The sequence below is a fragment of the Cetorhinus maximus genome, chromosome 15 (genome assembly GCF_964194155.1).
Source record: "Cetorhinus maximus chromosome 15, sCetMax3.hap1.1, whole genome shotgun sequence".
Lineage (NCBI taxonomy): Eukaryota > Metazoa > Chordata > Chondrichthyes > Lamniformes > Cetorhinidae > Cetorhinus > Cetorhinus maximus.
In genome coordinates, this window is record NC_135893.1 from 20,952,100 (window position 1) to 20,977,635 (window position 25,536).

Sequence of the window (25,536 nt, forward strand, 5' to 3'; positions counted from 1 at the left end):
GTTTCATTTGAATCCAGGGTCCGGTAAGTCACTATCCAAGGAAGGCTCTTTCAGTTGGCTTTGTCTGGCAGAAGCCCTAGTCTTTTCCTAGTCTTTTCCTAGGAGCACAGTTGAAAGCTGAGGCAGGTGAAGATGCAGCAAAGTAATCTTGTGTTCTGAGAATTAGTTTGCAGGCGAAATATTCTTTGTAGGCAAAATGCAGGATTCTTTCTGGAGACCAGGCTTTGAGAGAGACGGAGGTAAGAGGCTATGGTCTGGAATCCTGTTATCTCTTCTGAGGTTAAACAGTAACTGAAGATAGAACCCAAAAGCTGTATAGTTAAGTCATGTGACAGGGTGGTTTCAGGTTGAGCTGTTCAGCTAATGAAGCCCCCTTGTTAAAACCCATTGTGTTTTGAGCAGGTAACTGTAGAACAATTAGCACAACGTTGGAGATGAGGAGTCCCAATAGCCCTGCCTTTGTCCAGCGCTGGCTGGTGCAGGACGCCTCGTCTACTAGTCCTTTGTATAAACATTCCAGCCAAGACAATATAATGTAAGGACTGTTACATTCCAGGTGTTTGATGTGTTAACCTTTGGCCATTTTTAAACTGCTCATAACCTTCCAGAACTACCAGCATGTGGTCAGCTGTGGGCATTTTATCAGTCCAGCCATTTGTCAATTTTTTAAAAAAGTAAGTTTATAAAGTAGCCAGGATGACATAGAAATATATATTTTCCTTTATGTCTTATGGGCATGGCAGGCGAAATGAGAAGTATCAAATTTCCAATTGACATTGTACTTGAGTATCAGTGGCTTGTTTAAAATCTGGGATAATCAATCACAAATCTTACGATTTCAATGAATTTCAGTCTTGAGCGTGAGCCTCATGTACTAGCAATGCTAGGGGAGTTTTGTTTCTCCCCCTCAATGTGTCATAGCATTGTGGTACACTTCAGCCTATGTTTTATCTTTCACTAAAAAGTTCATTACCTCTATTGTCCATCAGAGCCTGTAATGTCTTTTTGAAGAATATCCATATTCCATCACACTCCTGACTTATGCCTTGTAGGTGGACAGGCTTTGGGGAGTCAGGAGGTTGAAGCTTCTGGTCATCTGCTAATGTCCTCTTATGTGACTTACACGAACTAGGAGCAGGAGTAGGCCCCTGGAGCATACTCCACCATTCAGTAGGATTTTGGCTGTTCTGATTTTAACCTCAACTACGCATTGCTGCTGATAACCTTTCACCCCTTGCTTATTAAGAATCTATCCAACTCTGTCTTAAAGGTATTCAAAGACTCTGCTTTCACCGCCTTTTGAGGAAGGGAGTTCCAAAGTCTCACAATGCTTTGAGAGAAATTTTTTTTTCCCTATCTCGGTCTTAAATGAGTGACCCCTTATTTTTAAACAGTGATCCCTACTTCTGTATTGTCCCAGAAGAGGAAACATCCTTTGCACATCCACCTTTTTTTTATTCATTTATGGGTTGTGGGCTTCGCTGGCTAGGCCAGCATTTATTGCCCAACCCTAGTTGTTCTTGAGAAGGTGGCAGTGAACTGCCTTCTTGAATTGCTGCAGTCCATGTGGTGTAGGTACACTCACAGTACTGTTAGGGTGTTCCAGGATTTGGAACCAGTGACAGTGAAGGAATGGTGATATATTTCCAAGTCAGGATGGTGAGTGACTTGGGGGGGAACTTCCAGGTGGTGGTGTTTCCATCTATCTGCTGCCCTTGTCCTTCTAGGTGGTAGTGGTCGTGGGTTTGGAAGGTGCTGCCTCAGGACTCTTGGTGAATTCCTGCAGTGCATCTTGTAGATGGTACACACTGCTGCTACTCTGCTTCGGTGGTGGAGGGAGTGAATGTTTGTGGATGTGGTGCCAATCAAGTGGGCTGCTTTGTCCTGCATGGTGTCAAGCTTCTTGAGTGTTGTGGGAACTGCACTCACCCAGGCAAGTGGGGAGTATTCCATTTCATTGCAGGCAAATTCTCTCTCCATCTCTCTGTTGCTGGAGGCAAGTCAGCAAAGCCACAATCAGAAAAGAAATAGGACAGCTTCTTCAGCCAACTGCTAAACTACTAAAGCCAGCTCTACCGGAATCACCCAGCCTAACGGCCGTAACGTATCACCATCTACACCTCACAGTCAAGCCAAAGACTGATTCATAAATTTTTGTTAACTTTTATTTTTGGACTTTTAACTTCCTGTTTCTGATCTGTGTATATGTGTGTTGAGTTTTTATTATATTTCTTAGGTTTTTAGTAACTAATAAACTTACTTTTTCTTTGACTCAAGTAAGCCTGGTTAAATTGGCTCCTTCTAAAACATAAATACATCTGGACTGGGAAAAGGTATCCATGAGGGAAGGGATCCCTTTTAAATTAACCTTGTTGCGACCAACTGAGGGAGTTGAATAAAGAAGGGGAGCCAGCTCATTCCTCCTCACCCGGAAGCATAACAAAATTGCGGTCCCGTTCAGAAAGTTAACAAATTGACGGACCTCACCCAGGGACCGGTCATAACAATGTTTATAATTAGGACCATAAAAATATTTCTTAAATAACAAATGTCTTTCTTTAAAATAAATGCTATACAGAATACTCAAGACATTTGAATTTGCCCAAAGTGTTGTGCAACAGATTGTTCCTTGGTCTCAAATATGCAAGCTAATGTAAGCCTTGCAGGAGTTTTGAACAGTAATCAAATATACACGGTTGCATTTGACGTGGGTTCTTTTTCTTTTGTCAGTTTGTGGTTTAGCTGTAGTGCAGTCTCCTGGGTGTTCCATTTCCGTGCAACTCTGTGTCAAATCTACCCACTTCCTACTATTGTCTAATCATCCATAAGACACCAATCTCATAGCCTTACCTCCTCAGGACCACCAATTCAATTTCCTTTCCTAACCCATTTTGTAAAGTCCGCTGACCTTTCCTGCCTTATTAGTTCCCTGTTAGAAGGACAGTTTACCTTATTAAGGTCTAAAGTAGTATGCATTTGGGTATCATTTACATCTCACTTACATCTGTTATTACGTTTTGGGTTTATAGATAATTTCTTTGGGCTCAGCATCATTGGACACTCAGAAAGCGAATCTCCTGTGCCCTGCTAATCAATTTATGCCTTTTCCTCGACGCAGTCATAGCAAGACTCAGGAGTCAAACAGGGGACCTTCATTCATAGTTATTGACATGGTTGCAATGAATGAAGTCACCAGTGAGGCTTAAGACAAAGACAGCAGTCAGGCTGAAGTCATCAGCAATAGGTCCCATGTTAGCAAATAGGGTTTCAAGGGTTAGTTTTATGCTGCAAGTTAACTTGGGAGAAGTAAAGTCTGTCTTTATGATTTGTGTTTAGTGCTGTTCATTTACCTGTCTTAATGCTCAGTAAGTTTTAGTCATAGAGGTCTACAGCACAGAAAAAGGCCCTTCGGCCCATCGAGTCTGCGTCGGTCAAACAAGTACCTAACTATTCTAATCCCATTTTCCAGCACTAGGCCCATGACCTTGTATACCATAGCATCGCAAGTGCACATCCAAATACTTCTTAAATGTTATGAGGGTTTCTGCCTCTACCACCCTTTCAGACTCTGAGTTCCAGATTCCCACCACCCTCTGAGTGAAAAAATTCTTCCTCACATCCCCTCTAAACCTTCTGCCCCTTACCTTAAATCTATGCCCCCGGTTATTGATCCCTCCACCAAGGGGAAAAGTTCCTTCTACTCTCTCTATGCCCCTCATAATTTTATACACCTCAATCATGCGCCCCCTCAATCTCCTCTGCTCCAAGGAAAATAACCCCAGACTATCCAATCTCTCCTCATAACTAAAACTCTCCAGCAACATCCTGGTAAGTCTCCTCTGCACTCTGTCTACTGCAATCACATCCTTCCTATAATGCGGATTCCAGAACTGCACACAATATTCTAGCTGTGGCCTAACCTGCATTTTATACAGTTCCAGCATAACTTCCCTGCTCTTATATTCTATGCCTCGGCTAATAAAGTCAAGTATCCCATATGCCTTCTTAACCACCTTATCTACCTGTCCCGCTACCTTAAGGGACCGGCGGACATGCACACCAAGGTCCCTCTGATCCTCGGTTCTTCCCGGGGTCCTACAATTCATCATGTATTCCTGTGCCTTGTTTGTCCTGCCCAAGTGCATCACCTCACACTTATCTGGATTAAATTCCATTTGCCACTTTTATTTATAGTTTGATTCACAATCTGCTAGAGTGATATGTTCTTCCACCCATTGAAGATGAGGAGATGATGCTATCTTGCTAAGTTAATTAAGCCAAGGTATTTATAAGGAGGGGTGGTAACTGGTGATATTCACGGATTCAAACGTGTGGCAGAATACAGAAGTCTGGTGCCAAAGTCATGACAAGAAGGCTGAAGGTCATCAGTTTACAGATTTGCAAGCAAAGCTTTTGAAAACGGCCATGCTAGATTAATGAGAAAGTAGGCCTGGTATTAAAAACCATGCACTTCAAAGGATAACACAAAAGATTATTGTACTAGGTTACGCCATCCATTCATATTCACTGCTTCATATCTCGTCAGTCCCATTAGATGTAACAGTGAAATACTAGCCTGTGATATTCAATTGCTGCTAAGTGTATGTGACTGATAAATGAGTTTGAGAGGAAATTATTAGACAAGGCTTTGCTTTCAGAAGTTAATTCACTGGCATGGCCTATCTCAAGGTTTTCATCCAGATTTATCATCGAGTGTCTGCTCAATCTTTAGGATTCTGACAGCAAAAGAAAGAACTTGCTTTTCACCAGTGCAGCACAAAGGGAAGGCAGGAATTTATTTGTTTTAGTTCTTGAACCTAATTATATAGAGCCACCAGCTGTGTGATAAATCGGGCCAAGCTGCTCTTTCTCAGAGTAAATATTCAAGAGTCGGCGCTAGTTTAAGATTCCCTCACCTCACCGTACCACTGCAGCTGGTAAATCTGACTCTCACAGTGACACTGTCAGGAAAATAAAGTGACACTGTGTCTCAAAAGGTACCAGCACCCATTTGTGGTTTGTTCCTAATGCCTCCGGAGGCAGCAGCACCAGCAGCTAGAGGATGTCATTTTTATTGGCAGTGGACAGGCTAATGGGAAAGGGTCCTAATTTGCAGTGTCATTTGCCCATTAATGTGGGTGGAAAAGGATTTGAAACCAGACTAACAGATTGTAGAGTAGTTTGGGAATGATGGGTAGATTAACATAAACTATGTTTGGGTTTCTATGAGGGTCGAAATGCAACTAGTGAACGAGAGACAATGTTTCTGCTTAGCAAGTTCTTAGCCATCAAGCAAAAATACCTTCTTGAAACTAACAACAACTCGCATTTACATGGCACCCTTGATGCAGTGAAACATCTCAAGGAGCTTCAAAGAAGCAATTATCAAACAGAGTTTGACACTGAGCCACATGGAACAAGTGACCAAATGCTTCGTCAAAATGGCAAGTTTTAAGGAGCGTCTTAAAGGAGGGGGGAGAAGTGGAGAGGTTTAGGGAGAGAATTCTAGAGCTTAGGCCCAGGCAACTGAAGGCAAGGCTGCCAAAGATGGAGTAATAACAATCGGCGATTGGTGTTGCTTGGTGTTGTTAAAGTCCACCAGACCTTGTATTCAGTAGGAGAATAAATTGTGAATAAGTGTTGCAAAAGTTTGGCTGTTGATTTTCTTTTACAAATGTTGTGGGGAAACGGTGTGGCAATATGTTACCAAATTGTTAATTAGCTAATGGAGAAAGCTCCGGAGTGAGTGCAAAAGGCATAGGAGGGCCATCATAGTCCCTGCAGGCTAATACCAGGTGACACAGGAGCTGCTATCCAAGTCAAAACAACAGAGCAGTGCCTCATGACAGAACTTTGGGTTTGACTTTGACCTGAAACCACAGCTAGGTATCAGTACTGCCCTTTCTGTGGGTGTGGGACATTAATTTACTTCTAATGTAACTTTTCCCTCCATGCGATAATGGACATTCCGAGAGAAGGCAGTTGATTCAGGGTCACTGAGCTCCCACATCATCCTGACAATTGCAGTGTTTGTGCCTGTTGGCTGTGTCTGCCACTTACACCAGGCAGTGCTGAGAGTGATGTTCTTTCCTCTGCTGTGAGCTGTTGTGCTCTTCAGGGCTGGATGCACATTACTACCTTCATGTGTATCTGAGAGGAGAGCAAAAGGGGACATTTTAGAAAAAGGGAACTTTTTATGTAGCACGTTTTGCATCCTCAGAATATTCCAGAGTGGTTTACAGCCAATAAACTACATTAGGAGATAGTGAAACTCATTGTTGTAGAGCAATACCAGTTGTGAAGGACTGTTCATTGTCGATGTGAATGCATCTTCTTTCTTTGACTTACAAATTCTGCAGGGCAGTTGCATTTATATACTTAGCTAACCTGAATGCAACTCCATACATTAACGTGGCTGTGCCAATGCCAGTCTTAAGTACTTATTCTTATTGTTAATAAGGTGTCAGTTCCTTCTGTATCTCAGCACCATCCCATGTGCTGGTGCGTACATGATGATTATGATCCATTTTTGCTTGCCACAATAACATACTTGAAATAGGTTAACTTCAGTCATTTTAGTGCCACCTTTCACTGACTACCCTGTGCTACTGTAGTGTTATGTAATGCATTTCCCTGTTCCCCAGCTTATGATGCTCGATGACCCTTCTCAGGCCATGGAACTGTGTCTGTATTTCTTTCCAAGTACTACTCATGGTGGATTGGCCAGTGATATTTTCAGCGATTAACTTCCTTGCAACACCTTCCCTGATTTTGCTTGCTTTCCTTTTCCAAACAGCTGCTTCTGTTTTGAATGGAATCCATCTATTAACACATCAAGATCTCCTGTCAGTGAACCATGCTTTCTATCTATGATGCTGAGCCATTCTGTTAAAGAATGAAGAGGGAACTTGCATTCATCTAGCCCTTTTACATTTTCAGCGTGTCCCAAAGCCAATGAAGGGTGGGCTCTGTTGTAATATAACACAACAGCCAATTTGCACACAGCAAGCTCCCACAAACAGCAATGAGGCAAATGACCAGATAGTCTGCTTTAGTAATGTTGGTAGAGGGGTAAATATTGGGTGAGGGAGAGCACACGCCCCCCCCCCCCCCCCAAACAATTCTTCTTCCAAAAAGTGCCATGGGATGTCCAAAAGGGCTTCACCTCCAATGAAGTAGTTTTGAAGTGTTGTCACTGTTATAATGCAGGGAAATGTGGAAAGCTAATTTGCACAGCGCAAGCTCCCACAAACACCAGTGAGGGAACTGACCAGATAATCTTTTTTGCTGGTGTTGGTTGAAGAGTAAGTGTTGGACCAGGACACCAGAAGAACTTCCCTCTGGTTACTTATTGCAATAGTGGCAGTGGGAACTTTTATATCTGCCTGAGGGCAGACAGGGTCTCGGTGTCACATCGAATGTGAAAGGCAGTTCCTCCCGCAGTACTGCACAGGACTATCAGCCCAGAGTTTGGCCCCAAGTCTCTGCAGTGGGTGTTGGCTCACAGTCAAGATTGCTACCACTGAGCCACAATTGACACCTAAAAAAAAATTAATGATCTCCTTTCCTTGGGCCACAGCTATGTTATAGATTCTACAATACATAACGTTGTTAATCAACTGGTTAACTGCATCAGATGTGTGAAAATATCTCCTTATTAAAGCTGAATCTGATGGGATAACTATTTTGGATTTATTGTGTTTGGAATAGGTGTTAGGAAATATGTATTGATGGTCTATATCCACACATGGTGTATACATAAGAAACATCTGCAGATGTGGTTTAATAGAGAAAGGCACTTGGCAGAGGACAATATGCCTGTAAATACCTTGAATCTAGAATCTTACAAAGCTGAACCTTGTTCCTGTTTTGGGATAACTCATTGCATCTGTTCTCCTCCATCATTTTGTCATATATCACAAATGGTTTAATATTGAGATCCCACGCGCCAAAAAACAGTTCCTAATGAATCTTAGCCAGCTTCCAAGAATGCTAGCCAGCACTATCTTGTCATTTGCCTGTGTTTGCTTACAGCTCTCTCAGCTCCGCATATTTTCCACCTAAAGAACAAGTTGTTCCGAACCAGCTCATGAAATATGCTTCAGTGTCTCCCCTTAGGATCCAGCTTTGCGTCTAGCTGCCATTTCAACTGACAGCTTTTGAGGAGCTGCCCCACGTTTCAGACTAAGGAGATGGGAATAATCAGCTCTTGCTTACTCTCTGTTGATTAGCGCTGGGGCACACATGTCAGACTTTAGCTGAGGACAGGGTTAAGCTGAGTTGAAGATGCCTGCCTATAGGCTTTACTCTCCTAGAAGGCCACATGTTATTCCCCTGCTGGTGCTGTTTTGCGCCAGCCTACTTCACTCCCAGCTCCCAGGTGGCCTTCTGTGCCTCAGGCTTCACCCTGCCCCACAGGCCTCTCACTCAGTTGGTCTGCACCATTCCTGGACCATTCTCCTTACTCATGAAATAAACCTTTCTCCTGACTGGTTACAGGCTGACTTAAATATAAATAATTAATTTTGTTAGCTTCCCTAGTCTGGGGACAGTTAATTTAATACATGGTTTGGTCTATGCCCTGAATTAATTTGTGCAATCTTCCAGATTAAATTTATCTATGCCTCCATAAATCTTTTCATGCTCTGCCTCTAATGTGAAAACCGTAAATAATCATCTTCATTCCATATGATGGTAACAATGAATTCATTGGGTGACACCCCCAGACCACTGCCCAAAAAAATAATTATAATTGTATGTAATTTGTAAATTAATTCATAAAATCATTCTGGTTCTATTTATCTCCTTACTCCAGTTTGTGTGGAATGCGTAACTATGAGATTCAGACCACAGTAACCAACATGAAAATAATTTATTCAATATACTTGCTTGCTAAGGATAAAATTGTCGTTGGAAAATAATTATCTTTGAACAGTAGGCTTCTATTTATTCTAATGCTCTCCCTCCCAGTATCCACACTCCATATATTTCAGCTCATCCAGAACTCTGCTACTAGTACCCTATCGAGTGCCAAATCCTTCTCACCAATCCCCCAAAGTCATAAAGCCATTTACAGCACAGAAGGAGGCAACTCGGCCCATCGGGTTCTTGCTGGCTCCCCGCAGAGCAATCCAGTCAATCCCACTCCCCCACTTGATCCCCAAAGCCCTGCAAGTTTATTTAATTCAAGTTTCCTTTTGAAATGATTGATTGTTTCTGTTTCCACCTCCTCGTGGGCAGCGAGTTCCAGGTCATTATCATTCGCTGCGCAAAAACGTTTTCCTCACATTACCCCACATCTCTTGCCCTAAATCTTAGATCTGTGCCCCCTGGTCCTTGTACCATCAGCTAATGGGAAGAATTTTTCCTTGTCTATCTTAACTAAACCTGTCATAATCTTGTAGACCTCTGTCAAATCTCCCCTCAATCTCCTTCGCTCCAAGGAGAACAACACCAGTTTTTCCAACCTAAACTTGTAACTAAACCCCATCCCACCCCAGGAAACATTCTCGTAACTCTCCTCTGCACCTTGTCAAAGAACTTTATATCTCTCCTAAAGTGTGGTGACAAGAATTGTACGCAGTACTCTAGTTGTGGCCCAACCAGAGTTTTACAAAGATTCATCATGACTTCCCTGCTTTTGTATTCAATGCCTCTATTTATGAAGCCCAATATCCCATATGTTTTGCTATTCACTCTCACAATATCCTTCCAGCTTCAAAGGTTGATGCACATGCACCCCAGGTCCCTCTGTTCCTGCACACTTTTTAGAACTGTACCGTTAAGTCTTTATTGCCTCTCCCTATCCCTTCTGCCAAAATGCATCACCTCACACTTCTCTGTATTAAATTCCATCAACCACATGTCTGCCAATTCTGCTAACTTTCTGTTGCCTGTTGCAGGTGTTTGCCACTCCGCCAAATTTGGTATTATTGAAAATTTTGAAATGTTACTCCATATTCCGAAATCCAAGTCGTTTATATATAGCAGCAAAAGCAGTGATCCTAGCACTGACTCTTAGAAACACCACTATCTACCACCCTCCAGTCTGAAAAAACAACCATCTATCACAACTCGCTACTTTTTGTCCTTAAGCCAAATTTTTATCCAATAGGACACTAACCCTGAGCTCACTGACCTACACTGGTTCCTGGTTCAGGAGTGCCTCGGATTTAAGTTCTCAATCTTGCATTTAAGTCTTTTCTTGGTCTCATTCCTCCTGACTTTTTTTAACTTCCTCCAGCCCTACACTCCACACCCCTCTCAAACATCCCTGACCTCTTGTGCATCGCTCACTTTGCTCTACCACTGACAACTGTGCCTATAGCCACCTAGGTCTCAGTGCTCTGGAATTCCTGCTCTAAAGCTCTCTGTTCCTCCCCTTCTCTCTCCACTTTTAAGACTTCCCTCAAAACATACCTGTTTGATTTGGTGTCCTTTTTTTTGCAGATTAAGTCTCTGAGTGACACCTTGGGATATTTTCCTATATGAAAGATTATATAAATGCAAGTTGTTATTGGTGAATCTGATCGCCAACCACACTGGTTTTCACCCACGTGTCTATATCCATCCTATAATTACAATGCTGACTCCTTTCTAAAAACCCTTCCTTCCAGAGTTCCCCTTTAAGGCAGGGAGTGTGAGTTCAGACAGTGGGGTTATGCCCTGTGAGTGATTCCCTTCACCATCAGGTCAGGGAAGGGCCATTCCTATATAAACTGCACAGGCTTTGATGAGGAATAGCACCTTTACGTACCTTGACGAACCTTGTGAGGCCATTAAACGTTATCCTGTGCTGTCTGGCAGCTCTCAGTGTGATACAGGTTCCATTGACTGCCTCAGCAATCTCTCTCCGTAATGTTTGCACCATCCTTTTATGTGGCTCCCTGTTTCTAGCCCCCAGGAGTCTGGTTGTTACTTTTGCTGGAAACACATGAATGGATGAGTCAGAAACCTGAGAATCCTTATTAAGACTGACTCCCCCCCACCACCTCCATCTGCCCCCCCCCCCCCACAAATCCCATCCCACTCCTTCCTTAATTATAGTTCTTTGTGGATTTCCCATTCGCTGAAGAACATGTCACTTTAATTGATTTCACTTCCTGTCTGTGCTGGTAAAACATTTCCCAGCAGTTTTACTGCTGCAATCCTGCCCCACATAATCAAATAGGCCCTTCTAAAGGAAACTAGGCGGCAGTCACGTGAGCATGCAGAGATCCTGCCCTCCCATTCACCCATGAATAGGAGGAGAATCAGGCCCATGGGCTGTTAGAAAGAGTCAGGTCAGTGGAATAATTGGCCTTTCGTCGTCCTCTACTTTGTGTCCTTATAATTGAAGTCCATTTCAAATAGGGCAGGATAAAAGGATGCCAGAGGAGAAAATTCAGTTTCCAAAGCATGACGGTATTCCCAGATAAACCAATTTATTGAAGGCTACAATTTTCGTAAAGCTCCAAGTCAGCATTGTAAATATTTGTTTTCAAGTGAAATTATTGTCACAGCGCAATTGAATTTCGTCCTTGAATTTTGGTAATCAAAGTATTAATTTATTATAAGTGCCTTTTTTTTTACACGGATCAGTTGATATAATCTCAGTGTGGAGTGATTTTTTTTAAATGATTAATTATACTCATAGCCATAATTGCCTATTTTTCAAATGCATGTGAAATAAATTCTGATGTGACATTTTTATTTTGCAGCAAAACTAACTTAGTAAGCATGTAAGCATTAAGATGAAGCACATGAGAGCATTAAAGGGCAATGCCAGCAGCTGCTTCCATCGGCAAGCTCGCTGTTGCTAAGCAACAGGAGGAAGTGTGTCTGAAGTGATAATGGTACCTGACAGGAAAATGCTTTAGAGTAACAATACTTGTTATATAACAGAGCAGCAGTTAAGGAATCTATTATTTATCTACTGCTATTTAGCTTTTAGCTGCCTTAGAACATATAACATTAATTTAAAATGAAAAAAAAGAGCAAGAAGAAGCAGTCACCATTATAAGGCCAAGATTCATAGTCCTTACGTTCTAGTTAGTGATGCGAAGGATTGGCCTGCCTGATGCACAGATTAGCAACCCATCTTTCGAGAGATGACTCCCTAACCTCCAAGCACCCATTGAAGCAAGCAAGCCGTGGCAGGACAGCACCTAACTGACCAGGGCTGCCCAGCTCGAGGCGGCTGGTAGCTATCCAATGAGATGCGATGATCCCTCCCACCATCGGAAGTAAGCCCTGGCACTCGTGCTCTACGCCAATATAATGAGATTATAATTGGTAACTGTTTCTTCCCGTGCTGTGCCAACATAACCCACAAAGCTAGAGTGTCCTCTCCAGGGCGCAGGCCTGGCCAAAGAGTATGGAGACCCTGAGTTGCCCAAGCATTGGGACCCCCCTCTCGGCATTGTTAGTATTGTCTAAAGGAAAGGATGAAACCAGTACTGTTTGGTACCAGCTCTGCTGCAGGAATTTCCAGAAAGCTGCCTGATAGATGACAGATTACCGCCTACAGGACTCCACTCAGGATTTCCTGGCAGGGTTTATCCCTTAGCTGCCTTCTCTCCCGAGACACCTGCATGGTAGTGGGGCTATTTACTGTTGCTGGGGTTCTGTTTGTGGGGTGTAACCGCACACTCATGGGCTATATGCCATGCGTTTGGGGGCCAGTCCTCCTCTGGATCCCCTGCAGTTTAGCTTGGGTCCGTAAGGTACCCAGTTAAGTATGTCACCACAGGGAGGCACTACATAGGCCTTGCTGATGAAGAGAATACGTACTAGCGGGAGAGGCTTACGCACTCAGCTCTCTTTTCACAATAGTTGTACTGCTAGCAGGCGGTGAGAGCTGAAAGCAAGAGGTGACGAGCAGACTAGCCACTACGCACCACCCACTATGCTAGCATGCTGGACACATTGCAGCAACCGGAGGAGCAAGGCATGGACAACTTACGCAAGCCAAGAAAAGCAGCGGAACAGCCTCCACTTCCACTACCTCAGACGAATATTGGGCATCTCCTGGTAAGACAGAGGGCTTAACATGGAAGTTCACTGCGTGCAGGCATCCAGCATGTTTGCCCTCTTAAGTCAGCAGCGACTCCATTGGCTGGGTCATGTGAGCCAAATGGATGATGGCCGTATCCCTAAAGACATGTTCTATGGCAAGGATTGCTATCGACATGAGACCAACAGGTCGCCCATGTCTGGGATACAAGGATATCTATAAGCGAGACTTCAAGTTGACCAGGATCGGAGTTGATGCATGGGAAGTCCTCACTGCTTACCAGAGTGCCTGGAGACATGCAGTCAGGAAGGGTATGGAAAAAGCTGAGGACAAAAGAAATGACCAGATGGCAGAAAAGAGAACCCGCAGGAAGGAAAAATATCGGTTGACCACAGGCCAATGCTATTCCTCTGTGTCAGCTGCAGAAGGAGCAGCCAGTCGCATATCAGCCTCTACAGCCACAACAGTCAATGTTCAATCCAAAAAGTGACAGATATGCTGGGCACAGTCCATCGTCTCCCGAGATAGACGGATGCCAAATTTTAACATATTATAACATAACATATATATATTTCATGTACACATGGACAAACATGGTATGTACATCTCATGAATAGTCATGCCTAACTGATGGTGATCATCTAGAGTTTAATGGACAAGTTTATTTAAATTGGTAACCTTTATTCAAGTTTAAAAGGAAAGATTTCTACTTAAGGAAAGTATCTGTTAATGAAGGTTTAAAATGGTTTCATTTACAAGATCATTGCGGGAGACCATTCAGTCTATCTTGGCTTGTCCATCTGAATAAAATAAATTGCTATGCTCCTATTATATTTTTGGCTCCTGCTATCCTCTTTAAACTAAATATTTTTGCTGTGTGTGCTTCAGATTACTCTCACAGGTGATTCCCAGCTCTCTCTGTCCTAAGGGGTGCTTTCACTTGCCCTGATATTTATGTAAATAAACAGGTAACTTTTTTTTTAAGTTCCTTCAGCTATTGTTTCTATCCTATGCTTATACAAGGAAACCTCCTTATCTTTGAAAGTGGCAAAACAGCTCACCACTCGGAACTCCCTACCAAACAGTACAATGGCAGAATCTTCACAATGATGCAATAGTTCAAGGAGGCTGCTCACCCCCAACGTCTCAAGGGCAACAAGAGATGGGCAATAAATGCTGGCCTAGCCAGGACTATCTACAACCCAAGAATGAATACCAAAAAGTATACCGTTTGTGAGCACATATATAAAAGACACATACATTTTTATACACAAAGCAACAAAGACTGAGGGAGCACCTCCAGTTAGACACACAACTGGATGGTTTCCAGTGATAATGTGAGCACAGGTTGACTGCCATTTTAAGTTTGTACGGTTCTGCATAAAGCTTTGATAAATTCATCGCCATTTACTCTCACATTGTGAACTGCATTAGCGGAGCAAAGTGCAGAGCCCAGCACTTAGCTCAATCTCTGCTTTGCACCATGTCTTGTGGTTTATTTAATGGCATCAATTCCTGTTTTTTTTGCACTAATGGCAATCATCTGTCCTAGGCATCTGTTGCACTCCATTAAATGTTGGCAGTGAGTTAAAAGGCAGCAATTAAATGGAATGTTTTTTAGCTCAATGAGTCTGTGTACCATATTATTTTTCCAGGTTTTGTTCCCCTTCCCCCACTCTCTTAGTCTCATCAGGTGCACCAACTGATCCCAAACCTCCACCAGTACCACACTTTCTCTTTGCTTCCCCCCACCCCCCACCTTCACCTTCACCTTCAACTGAAGATCTTGCTCCTGGTGGTTTCCATGGACACTGGCCTCACCCATGTGGCTGGCTTCCTCTGTTAGTCCAGACAGAGTGTGTCAGCAGGTTTATTACACTGTTAGCGTGAGAAAGGGGGAACTGCTTAAATCCAGCATCCCTAAAATATCCACACACACCACTTCCTTATGGGAGTTACTAGGTAATGATGGGGAGTGGAAGCATGCTGAATTTTTGAATGTTGTGGGCATCTTGTTTTCACAGTTTCTGATGGCTAAATTAAGTTATCTAATAATCATAATACCCTTTATTCTGTCAAACTATTGTAATTTACACACAAAGTGCATTAATGTGTAGAAAATTGAGGACGCTAGAGGGTTAATTGCTGGTGATTATCTGAAAGGCAGTGAAACTAGTTTTGATTTGAGAACTTCATTTTGGGACTTCGGTATATGATTGACTAGTCATTCTAAAACATTCACCAAAGGCATGACCCACAAGAGGCTGGAGGTGTCTTTCACTTCCTCAAAATGTTGGGAAGTACTTAACCACCAAGGCAGGTTTAGACACTGTTATTTTGTAGACACTGGAAGCATCTAGATTGTGTGGATTAGTCACTGAGGTACTTCAGATTCTTTATGTGAAGAGCACCCTCATAGAGCACAAGTTGAGTGCTCTATACACCAGTGAACCTCGCATGGTAAGCCAAAGGTATTATTTTACTAGAACAGAAACATTATAGCATATAATGCAGGTGTCCCAGCCTTTCAGACTAGAAGGTGGAATTGTTTTGCAATCTCAAAATGAAAAGAGGGGTCAGTTACGTGTATGCAGCGCATCAGAACATTGTTCGACTGACAGGCAAACTAACAATTTGGAGTCTCTTTTTCAGAGATAGCATAATAGATTAATTTAGAATGTTGGAAATATCTGAGTGGTGGAGTTAGAAATTGTAGCATATCTTAATTGTAGGAATCATTGATGAAAAGTCTAAAGTTTCCTATAATTACACCTAGCTCAGAGCTGTTCAGTTTTTAATTTGTTATGATTTAATGGCATACTTCAACTTCTGAGAAAGTAATACTTTTAACACATATTGTGTGTGCAAGGGTGTGTTTTTATTTGTTTGTGGGATGTGGGTTTCACTGGTTAGGCCAGCATTTAGTCCCCATCCCTAATTGCCCTTGTGAAGGTGATGGCCTTCTTGAGCCGCTGCAGTCCATGTTATATAGCTTCACGCACAGTGCCGTTAGGGAGGGAGTTCCCGGATTTTGACCCAGTGACGCAGATGTCAGGATGATGTGAAACTTTTGGGGGTGGGATTGGAGCTTGGAGGTGGCAGTGTTCCCCTGTGGTTGCTGCCCTTGTCCTTTGATATGGTAAAGGTTACAGATTTGGGAGGTACTGTTGAAGGAGCTTTGCCAAGTTGTCGTAGTACGCATGTGTGTGTCTGTGTGTGTATATATATATATATATATATATATAGACGGGTATGGAAAAATAATTTGGATTGGTAAACTTAAAGCTCCTTTAAAGATGACCATCCAATGCTCTTCAATCCTTTTTTTGAGTCTTTCATCCCTTTTATTGTGACAGCTGTCAGAAAAGCTTCTAGTGCAGTTTTACACATCACTGTCAGAATAAACACATGGTGCATCAGTGAGGCTGAACCTTGAGTAAGCAAAAAATTGTTTATTTCTCATTTGGCATTCATATCTCTAAATGGCATTGTGATCCTTGAAGCCATGATGTGTGAATTTGTGGATTTAGTACAGTGATTGGGGTAGGATTTTCTCCCGATGAAGCCTGTAGAAAGGACATTATTTAACTGGACAGCTGTAGTAGGAGCCTAATTATACACAACATGCTTGAGCTGGAGAACAACGGAAATCAGCATAGTTAGCTAATGGCTTTGCAGTGATCCATATTGTTGTGTTGGCATTGGGGACAATGAGATCAAGCTCAGCTGAGACTGCCACAATCCTTGAAATCTGCTGTTGAATTTCACAGGTAAATTTGGGCAAGAGAGAGGGCTACTGGCCCTCATCAAAGCACGATTTAATGAGTTCAGGAGAGGAAAGAAATGTATGGATGAATGAGGGCAAAACCCAAAGAAAGTTGGCTCCCATTTTAGGAGAACTTCGCACTCCCATTTCCTACATATGCTGCCCCTTTGTCTCTTGCATCAGTGATTTCACTGGTACCGAAATAAGCACCAATCTCTGTTCCTGTTATGATTCCACTTTAACATCCAGTAACAGATATTCTAATTACAGGGTTAATTCTCTTGATACCGATTGATGCCACAAGTGCAGAAAATACTGTACTTGTATTAGCAAAAGTGATGGGCCAGCAATAGAACCAAACTAAAGAGAGTTTTCCCACTGGTCAGACAGTAGTGGACTAGAGCTCCCGAGAGGACATTACCACAATATCAGGCCATACTGCCAGGGAACATACACACCCGGAGCACAGGCAGAAGAGTTTTATTTATTTTAAAACAGGCTCAATTTGGCTGTTACAATTTCTACAGCATGTTTGTTTATCTTTCAAAACGATTTGCAGAGGTGGAGTTGGTTAGATTGCCGGTGCTGTACTGTCTTGAGTAAACAAAGCTACAACAATCACTCATTTAAAGGAGGAAGAAAGCTTTGAGAACAGGTGGAAGATATTGCAAAGCCGAGAGAACATTATGTTTTCTCGATCAAACTAAACTTCAAGATTGTAAGTATAATTAATTTCAGTGGCATCAGCTTCGAAGCCCAGGGGGAAAATATAATGGCTGCCAGCACAGGAAAAATGTTAGTTAAAAATAAATTGGTCACAGGTGATAGGTAACTCACCACAGACTTACTTCAAAGGGGAAACCAGAGTAAGTGGCAAGAGCAAAATGGGATCTACCTGAGATAGTCCATCTGAGGAATAGACTTTTCTTCCCAGCATCCAAGTAATGAGCCTAGTTTTGGATGCTCATCAACACCCCTTTGAATACAGACTGTGAATCTAACCTTGCCACATCCATAACAAAAACAGAATTACCTGGAAAAACTCAGCAGGTCTGGCAGCATCGGTGGAGAAGAAGAGAGTCGACGTTTCAAGTCCTCACGACCCTTCAACAGAACTTCTTGCCACATCTATGTCGGTGTAACTCCTTCACACTGCTGTTATGCCAAATTCAGCAAATGCGGTGCAATTTTGACAGGACAACAATAAAGGCTGACACCCTGCTGCCTGCTCGGGTAGATGTAAAAGATTCCATGTCACTATTTGGAAGAAGAGCGGGGTAGTTGTCCCCCCTCCACCTCTCCCCCCCACCCCCCCAACTCCACAGTGTCCTGGCCAATATTTATCCCTCAATCAACCTCTCAAAAAAATAGAGCTTGCTATGTTTCCTACATTACAACAGTGACTACACTTCAAAAGTACTTTGTTGGCTATATAGTGCTTTGAGACATTGGTGGTCAGAAGTCCCCACTGTTGGACTTGAGCAGAGAACTTAGGCTGGGACAACACTGGAGTGCTGAGGCAATGCTTTAATTTCAGAGGTTTAGTCTTTAGAATGATGCATCATATTAAGCCCCACCTGCCTTTTCAGGTGCCCATAAAGGAAGTTGTTGCACTATACCAATGAGAGCAAGAGGTTTTCCCTGTTTCCTGGCCAACAGTTCTCCTTGAACCAATACAATCACAAACAGATTGGCTAGACATTCAGCACATTTTCTGTTTGTGGCACCTTGCTGTGCACACATCAGCTGCTGCAGTTACTCACATAACACAGTGACTGATCCCAGAAAAAAAGGCATTGGCTGTGAAACACTTTGGGACACTCTGCATTGAGATCTAAAGTCAAGGCGCTAATGCAAATTTGAAACATTAAAGGTCCCAGCAACAATCTTGAACCAATACTAGTCCATTGCACACTGGGAAATAGTTAGGTGTGAGTATGTTACAAAGAAGATAATCCCTCTCCAATTGATTAATTAACTTCCTAAAGCTGGCTTTCTGCAGAGAAAATTCTTTTCAAAACTTAATTCTTTAACCTGATTATGGCCTGGGCCACTGCCAATGCCCAGACAGCCAAATGCCACTCTGGCAGCAAGGAGGGGTGGGCACGTCGGTTGCACTTTTACAGGAACAGAACACTCACGATTTGGGGGCAGGGTGATGAGGAGCCCAAAGCAGCAGGCGGGAATCGTCACAGAATTTCCTGGTATGTAACTCATTTCCAGTACCCTCCCTTGAGTCACTAGTTTTATTGTGTGAGGATTTGTGGTGTGTTATTCCATCATGGGATGGCATTGCTGCCAAATCCAAGCCTGCCTTCCTTCATATGGGCATATTCCGACTGGGGGATGTTACTCGTGGCTGATTGAATGTCTTCATCCACAGCAAGACACCGGGGCCAATGGCCCATCCCTGCCTCAGCTATGATTCTGACTGATCAAGAATATGAGCCAGGATTTTACAGCCCCCCACCCCCGGGCCCGGTGGGATATTACGGTCCTGCCGAACTGTATGGAGATTTAAATGGCTCACCGCATCCGCCAGGGGTGGATTTTTTTTTACAGTGGGGCCGTAAAATCCTGACCATGGTCCTTTTGACCTCACAGGACAGTACAGATAACAACAGAGGGAGCTGCAGAATTCTATTTTATTGCCTTCACTATAATCAGAATTAAGGCTGAACAGTGGGAAATATATTTATTTTAAATGCTGTATTTTCTTTTCTGGAAGGAATGCAGATTTTTTTTCTCTAAAAAGCTCGTGAGAAAAGTGGCATTTTGTTCAGCTAAGAAACAGATGCTGACACTTGTCTCCCATTCCATGCACTGTTTGGCCTTTTAGCAGAGAGCTAATCACCTTGGCTAGGCATAAGAAGCCTGATAAGACGTGCATAGTTTGTGGGGACAGGAAGCAATGCCTCTAAGTCTGACGCACAAAAGTTGCTAACCGCAAATAAGTAGCATTTTGGCTCCTTGGGGAGAAGCAGTTTCCTCTGCAGCAGCCTCCTGTGGAATAATACAATTGATTGCAGAAACTAAGGCAGCATCTCAATATAAAGCCCTGCCTGTCTTTGACATCTTTCACAGATTTCACTCAGCTCCCCCGGATCACAGCTGCCCAGTTCAAACCTGCCTGCGCAGTGTTTGCTTTGTATGTTACGTGTGTTACTAAGGGTTTGGCCTTTCAGCCGAACTGTGCGGTTTTGGAATCTTGTGCTCAGAAATTACTTTTCTTTTTTCAAAAATAAAAGCCGTAAACCAGAAACTCGAAATTTTACAATATTGTCTTTCCAATCAAAATTTAGAAGCTTTAAATTATTAATCTGCTGTTTGGGGTTTTCTGTGAATTTTCCTCACTAGAGAGGCCAAGCATAGCGATCTGCCGATGAACGCCTCCTGCCTGACCCAGCCAGTACCTGCTCCCCATTCAGTTTTGGGCATAGCAAAATATGGCATTTTACTCAACTTTCTTTCCACGTGGTTCACATGTGAGGGACAAATGCTGTGTTTGTGTGGGTTAGAAACTACACCGTGCACGCACGGGTTTCTGTCCACATTTTGAAAGGAGAATAGAAATGATGCATTTCTCATGCAGCTCATTTTCCAGTCACCAGGCGTGATTGCACCGTCCTAGAAATTGAAGGAGGAGGCACTAAATGCTCCTGTTAGTCCACTGGCTGTACAACTGCCCCTCCTCCTCTAGCCTCAAACCCTGTACAGTATTTAAAGCCAGCTGCTCGGACCAGCCCAAGACCTGACTCCCTTTCTAATACTTTAAGTCGTCTGGGATATATTCTGCTGTTCTCAGTGGTTATGGCACACTCTGCCAGACCCTGTGTGGCAAGAAATGAGCTCTTGACATATTTGATACAGAACAAAAAGCCAATGTTGTACATGTGCAGTTGTGAATATTTTTGGATTTAGAACAAAATGCACAGGCCCAGAAACATCACCACTCTTTGTCTGGGTATATGCTGTCCCACAGCTTAACCCATCCATGAAGCAGACTTGCTAGTTAGTACAAGCGCCTGTAGAATCAAATCATTTCTTCTGTCTTCCGTTCCAAATCTAATCATGGTAGTCAGTTTGTTTAAAGGTTTCTGCGCCCTCATCTCCTGAAGATCTTGAATCATTTTGGGTACATTTCCGTGGGTACTGGATCACCTGAGTCCCTATTTCAGATGCATGAGCCTGTGAGTGCCACTGGACTATTCAGCTGGAGAGTGCATTATTTCCAAGTGCACCCTGTCCTCACTTGGCATCCACCTGCTAATACTTTCCACCTGGAGTGACTGATGAGCCAGGCCGAACTTGTAACCTCAGGCTGAATTGCTGCCTCATTATGGCTAAGATCGGTTGACTCAATACAGGCCAGCAACAGAACCTGGAACATTCTGGTTTATCTGTATTTCGCACTTGTTAGTTTTAAGCAATTCTTTTTCCCCCCTTCTCACATCACCGTGTCACAAACTCTTCACCGGCTGGGATGTCAGTCAGTCACCTGCGGCCTAGCGCTCCGCATGAGCCTGCCACCCATTCAGTTGTGAGTCTGAATACTACTGACTATTAGGAAATTTCTGTGAGAAGCTTACCAAGCTAATTTTAAGTTTCTTTTGTCTTATGATGTGGAGATCAAGGAATGAGGTTTTCAGTAAACGTGCATTAAAAACAAAGAAACCACGATGAGATCTCCAGCCACGATCTCCCTATCCAGCCCCGCATTAGGTTTTGAACCTTTCTAAGGTGCGACACTGACTTCAGTTGATGGTTATGAAGCACAGTGTGTGTGGCCTGGTTGGGAAGGAGAGGCCAATAGCCTTCTATCCCCTCCTCCAGCCAGGAATGTGAAGCCACAATGAGGGGAATCATAAAACCGCACTGTGTTACATACCAACATGACAGGAAAAGGTCAGCTGGTTGATCAAGCCTGTCCCGTACAGTAATGTTACAGCTCAGCATCATAATGCCCAATGCTACCCAGCCACAAAATCTCCACCAAGGGGTGAAAAAATATTTTAAAAACTCACGGCCAATTCAGGGAGAGAAAAAGTTCTGAAAGTTTCTCTCTGAACTCCGAAGGTGACCATACTGACCATTTTCCAACATCGTACGTCAGAGAGTCAAGAACTCATCCAGCTGATTTTTCCTTAGTTCATTCAGAGCATTGATTCCGAAGGTGTTCTGTGGTGGAACATCAGTGCATAAATTAAAATTTCAAAAGAAAACACAGTACTGAGGGAGATAATTATTTTAACAATCGCTCCTGAGGACTGTTAAGCTGCCTTTATCATTTGTAAGCAAGTAACATCAGGATAAATGGGATTTAAGACCATTTTAAACAAAATTATCTTTTACTCATCTCAGTTTGTTTTCAGTTTGAGGATTGATGTAAATGCTAGCCCAGCAATGCCTCAATTTAAAATTTTTCGTCCTTGTTTTTAAATCCGTCCATGGCCTCGCCCCTCCCTATCTAAGTATCCTCCTCCAGCCCCACAATTCTTCAAAATCTCTGTGCTCCTCCAATCCTGGCTTCTTCAGTAAATTCAATTTTAATCAAGCCGCCTGAAGTGGTCGTGACTTCCACTGCCTTGGCCCTCAGCTCGAATTTCAACCCTAAACCTCTCCATGTCTCTTTTTCCTCCTTTAAATGCTATTTAAAACTCAGCCCTTTGACCCAAGGTTTGGCTCAGTGCCAAACTTTGTTTGATAATGAATCCTGTGAAGTGCTTTGGGACTACGTTAAAAACTCGATAGAACTACAAGTCATTGTTAGTGCAATGAGGTGCTTTATCGAGTGTGTGCTGGGATTGCCCAGGTTGTTGGGGAAGGAGACAGTTAACTCACAAAGAATTCAATTGCTAATTATCAGTTAACAACCTAAGTAACCATTTGGATGTATAATTGACTTGATTTGGTCCAAGTCGAGTGTTATGCCAGAGGTGGCGGCTGCGGCTAAGGGCGCAAGGCGTTGAAGCAGTTGCTGACTATAGTCACCAAGAAGTCCCCAAGAAGTGGAGAAAATCTCGCAAGCAGAGCTATTCCACTTACGTATACAGGGTGCTGACCCAGCTCCACCCTTTCACCAGGATCTCGTCCAAGGCCATGAGTGCTATGAATTCCTTCGTTGTTGATATTTTCAAGCGCATCGCCTCCGAGGCCTCACACCTCATTCACTACAAGTACCACACCATCTCAGCCAGAGAGATCAGAGCAGTGTCTGCCTCATGATGCCAGGGGAACTGGCCAAACACACCGTCTCTGAAGGCACAAAAGCAGTCACCAAGTGCACCAATTCCATTTAGGTTGATCATTATAAAGATTATTAAAAGGAAAACAGGTGAGGCAAGTTCTCTCTATAGAGTTTTATGCAATAAAAATAAAACTCTGTTTGAAGAAGTCTGTCATGGTCTTGGTCTTTATTGCCAAACAGCTATTGGAGCTTAACACAGGTAATTGGAGCCTTAATTTCAAGATGGCAATATTGCAGGCTAAAGAGATTGATAAAACATTCACAAAAAAGAAAGGCACCAATTATCCAAGCAGGATGTGGACATCAAATTGCTAAACTTGTTTTAAGTACATTTATCAAGAGTTATAAGTTCAGAGAATATTGCTTACTTGTATCCTGAGTTGAAAACTGACAACCTTTTTGTCTCAATTGACCTTAGCCACCTGGAATTCTGGGAGCTGACCTTCAGGAGCAGATCCTTCCTCTACAAACAGGTGAGCGCGGAATGCAAACAGCCTGAGATATTGCCAAATAAAAATAATAACCAATCAACACCCTTTTCTCATGCAGTATAAATTGTTGCTCCCTTTGAAATTTGGTATTCTTGTGATTCTGTCCTGATGAGTGCAAGAGGAAAAGCTTCAACAGCATGTCTTTTTTTTCAGCAATACCCAAAAGCAATGATGATTTTTTAAAAATCTTAAACACTAGGATTACCTATAGTCGCTTGGTAGCACAGAACTTGAGTATTGCTGACAAAGAGACATTTTTGTTGAAGCTTTTCGTCTTGCACTCATCAGCAAGATCATATATGAGAAGAGAATGCTGATTGGTTGGCAGTTGAATAGTTGAGGCATTGCCATGGAGAATGCACAGGTGATGGTGACTGACAATTAACTGCCAAGCATTATTTGAAATTTAAACCAGGCTCTGATTGGTCAAGACATTTCCCTGGGGAATGAACCAGCAAATGGCTGTCACTTATTTTGTTTAGCTGAAACAAGCGCAATGTGTGTACATGTTCTTTCTGTTTGCAAAGAACAGGGCCCTGTGTATTAATATATGTAGCTGCCAGTATACGCAAATACGCCACACTGCAAGCCCGACTGACAATCTTAAATTGGTTGTCAGTATAATTCTCAGTGCTAGTGTGATGCTAGGTATGTCGGCAGTACGTACCAAAGACTGGCAGATCATACCAAACAGCATATGCCTCCTGCTGTTCGCAACAGGCAAAGTACGGACCGTAACCAACCAGCCCATGCTTGCAAAACTCAAAACAGTGTACAACATTAGATGTGATTCTGCGATTGGACAACATTTGCTTCATAATCCTCAGTGTGCTAAGAATTATGCTGATAACCAATTTAAGATTGTCAGTTGGGCTTGCAGTGTGGCACATTTGCTTGTACTGGAAGCTACATACATGAATACTCAGGACCCTGCTCTTTGCAGACAGAAAGAACATGTACATACATTGTGCCTGTTTCAGCTAAACGAAATAAGTGACAGCCATTCGCTGGTTCATTCCCCAGGGCAATGTCTTGACCAATCAGGGTCAAGCTGCCTGGTTTAAATTTCAAATAATGATTTGCAGTTAATTGTCTGTCACCATTAACCGGTGCATTCTCCATGGTAACGCCTCTACCAATCAGAGTCCACTTGCCAACCAACCAGCACTCTCACCTCATACAGTATAAATATGTTGTTTCCCCTGGCATTGGTATTTTCTTGCGAATTGTCCTGATGAGTGCAAGACAAAAAGCTTTGACAAAAAAAATCTCTTTTTTCAGCAATACTTAAGAATTATCTATCCTTATCTTTGTATCATGTCTTGCTGCGATAACCAACATCGCGGCAATGGCTACAATATTCTCCAATGTATTTTGCAATATTCCTGACTTCACAAAACAGAAGATGTATGTAGAATTTAGTGTAATGTTGGCAGTAAGTAATATTCAGCCATATTTGGAAAGACTCGTATTTACATAACATTTTATCACAGTTCCCAGAAACAAGATGCTTCACATACAATTAAACACTTTCTGGAGTGCAGTGACTGTTGATATCTAATCAAACTCAGCAATTGTTTTACACACACAATATCACTCAAACAGTAATAAGATAATTGACCAGTTAATCTGGTTCTTTGTGTTGGTTTAGGGTTAAATGTTGCGCCAGGACACACTGATGACCATCCATTCTTGGTCAGTCAGCATGAAAATCAAACTCCCTGTTCTTTTTTGAATAGTGAGAATTTAATATCCAAATGAACAGTCAGACAGGCCCTTGGTTTAACATTTCTCTTGTGTGACAGCACAACTAACAGTGCAGCAGACCCTCAGTAATGCACTGCAGTGTTAGCTAGGATTATATTTGAGAGTTTGAGTGTTGCAGCTGTTGGCAGGGAGTGTACAAATGTTTGGCATCAGCTCTACCCATGTGAATAACACTATATTTATCTGTATTCAGTTACATCTGCCACACACAAGTCCATTGTCCCAGTGAATCTAGATCTACTTGTAATCTAGTTTTAGCATTCAAGGTCCT

The 25,536-nt window shown here is 42.7% G+C and overlaps 1 protein-coding gene across 2 annotated transcripts in view; it reads left to right on the forward strand.

Annotated features, from left to right (window-relative positions):
* The window catches only part of pusl1 (pseudouridine synthase like 1), a 90,334-nt gene that overhangs the window by 47,324 nt on the left and 17,474 nt on the right, over positions 1-25,536 (forward strand). For both annotated transcript variants that reach the window (XM_078558002.1, XM_078558001.1), the window contains exon 6: positions 23,426-23,480. In XM_078558002.1, coding sequence (XP_078414128.1) covers positions 23,426-23,480 — 55 coding nt within the window. The remainder of the gene's footprint in view (positions 1-23,425; positions 23,481-25,536) is intronic.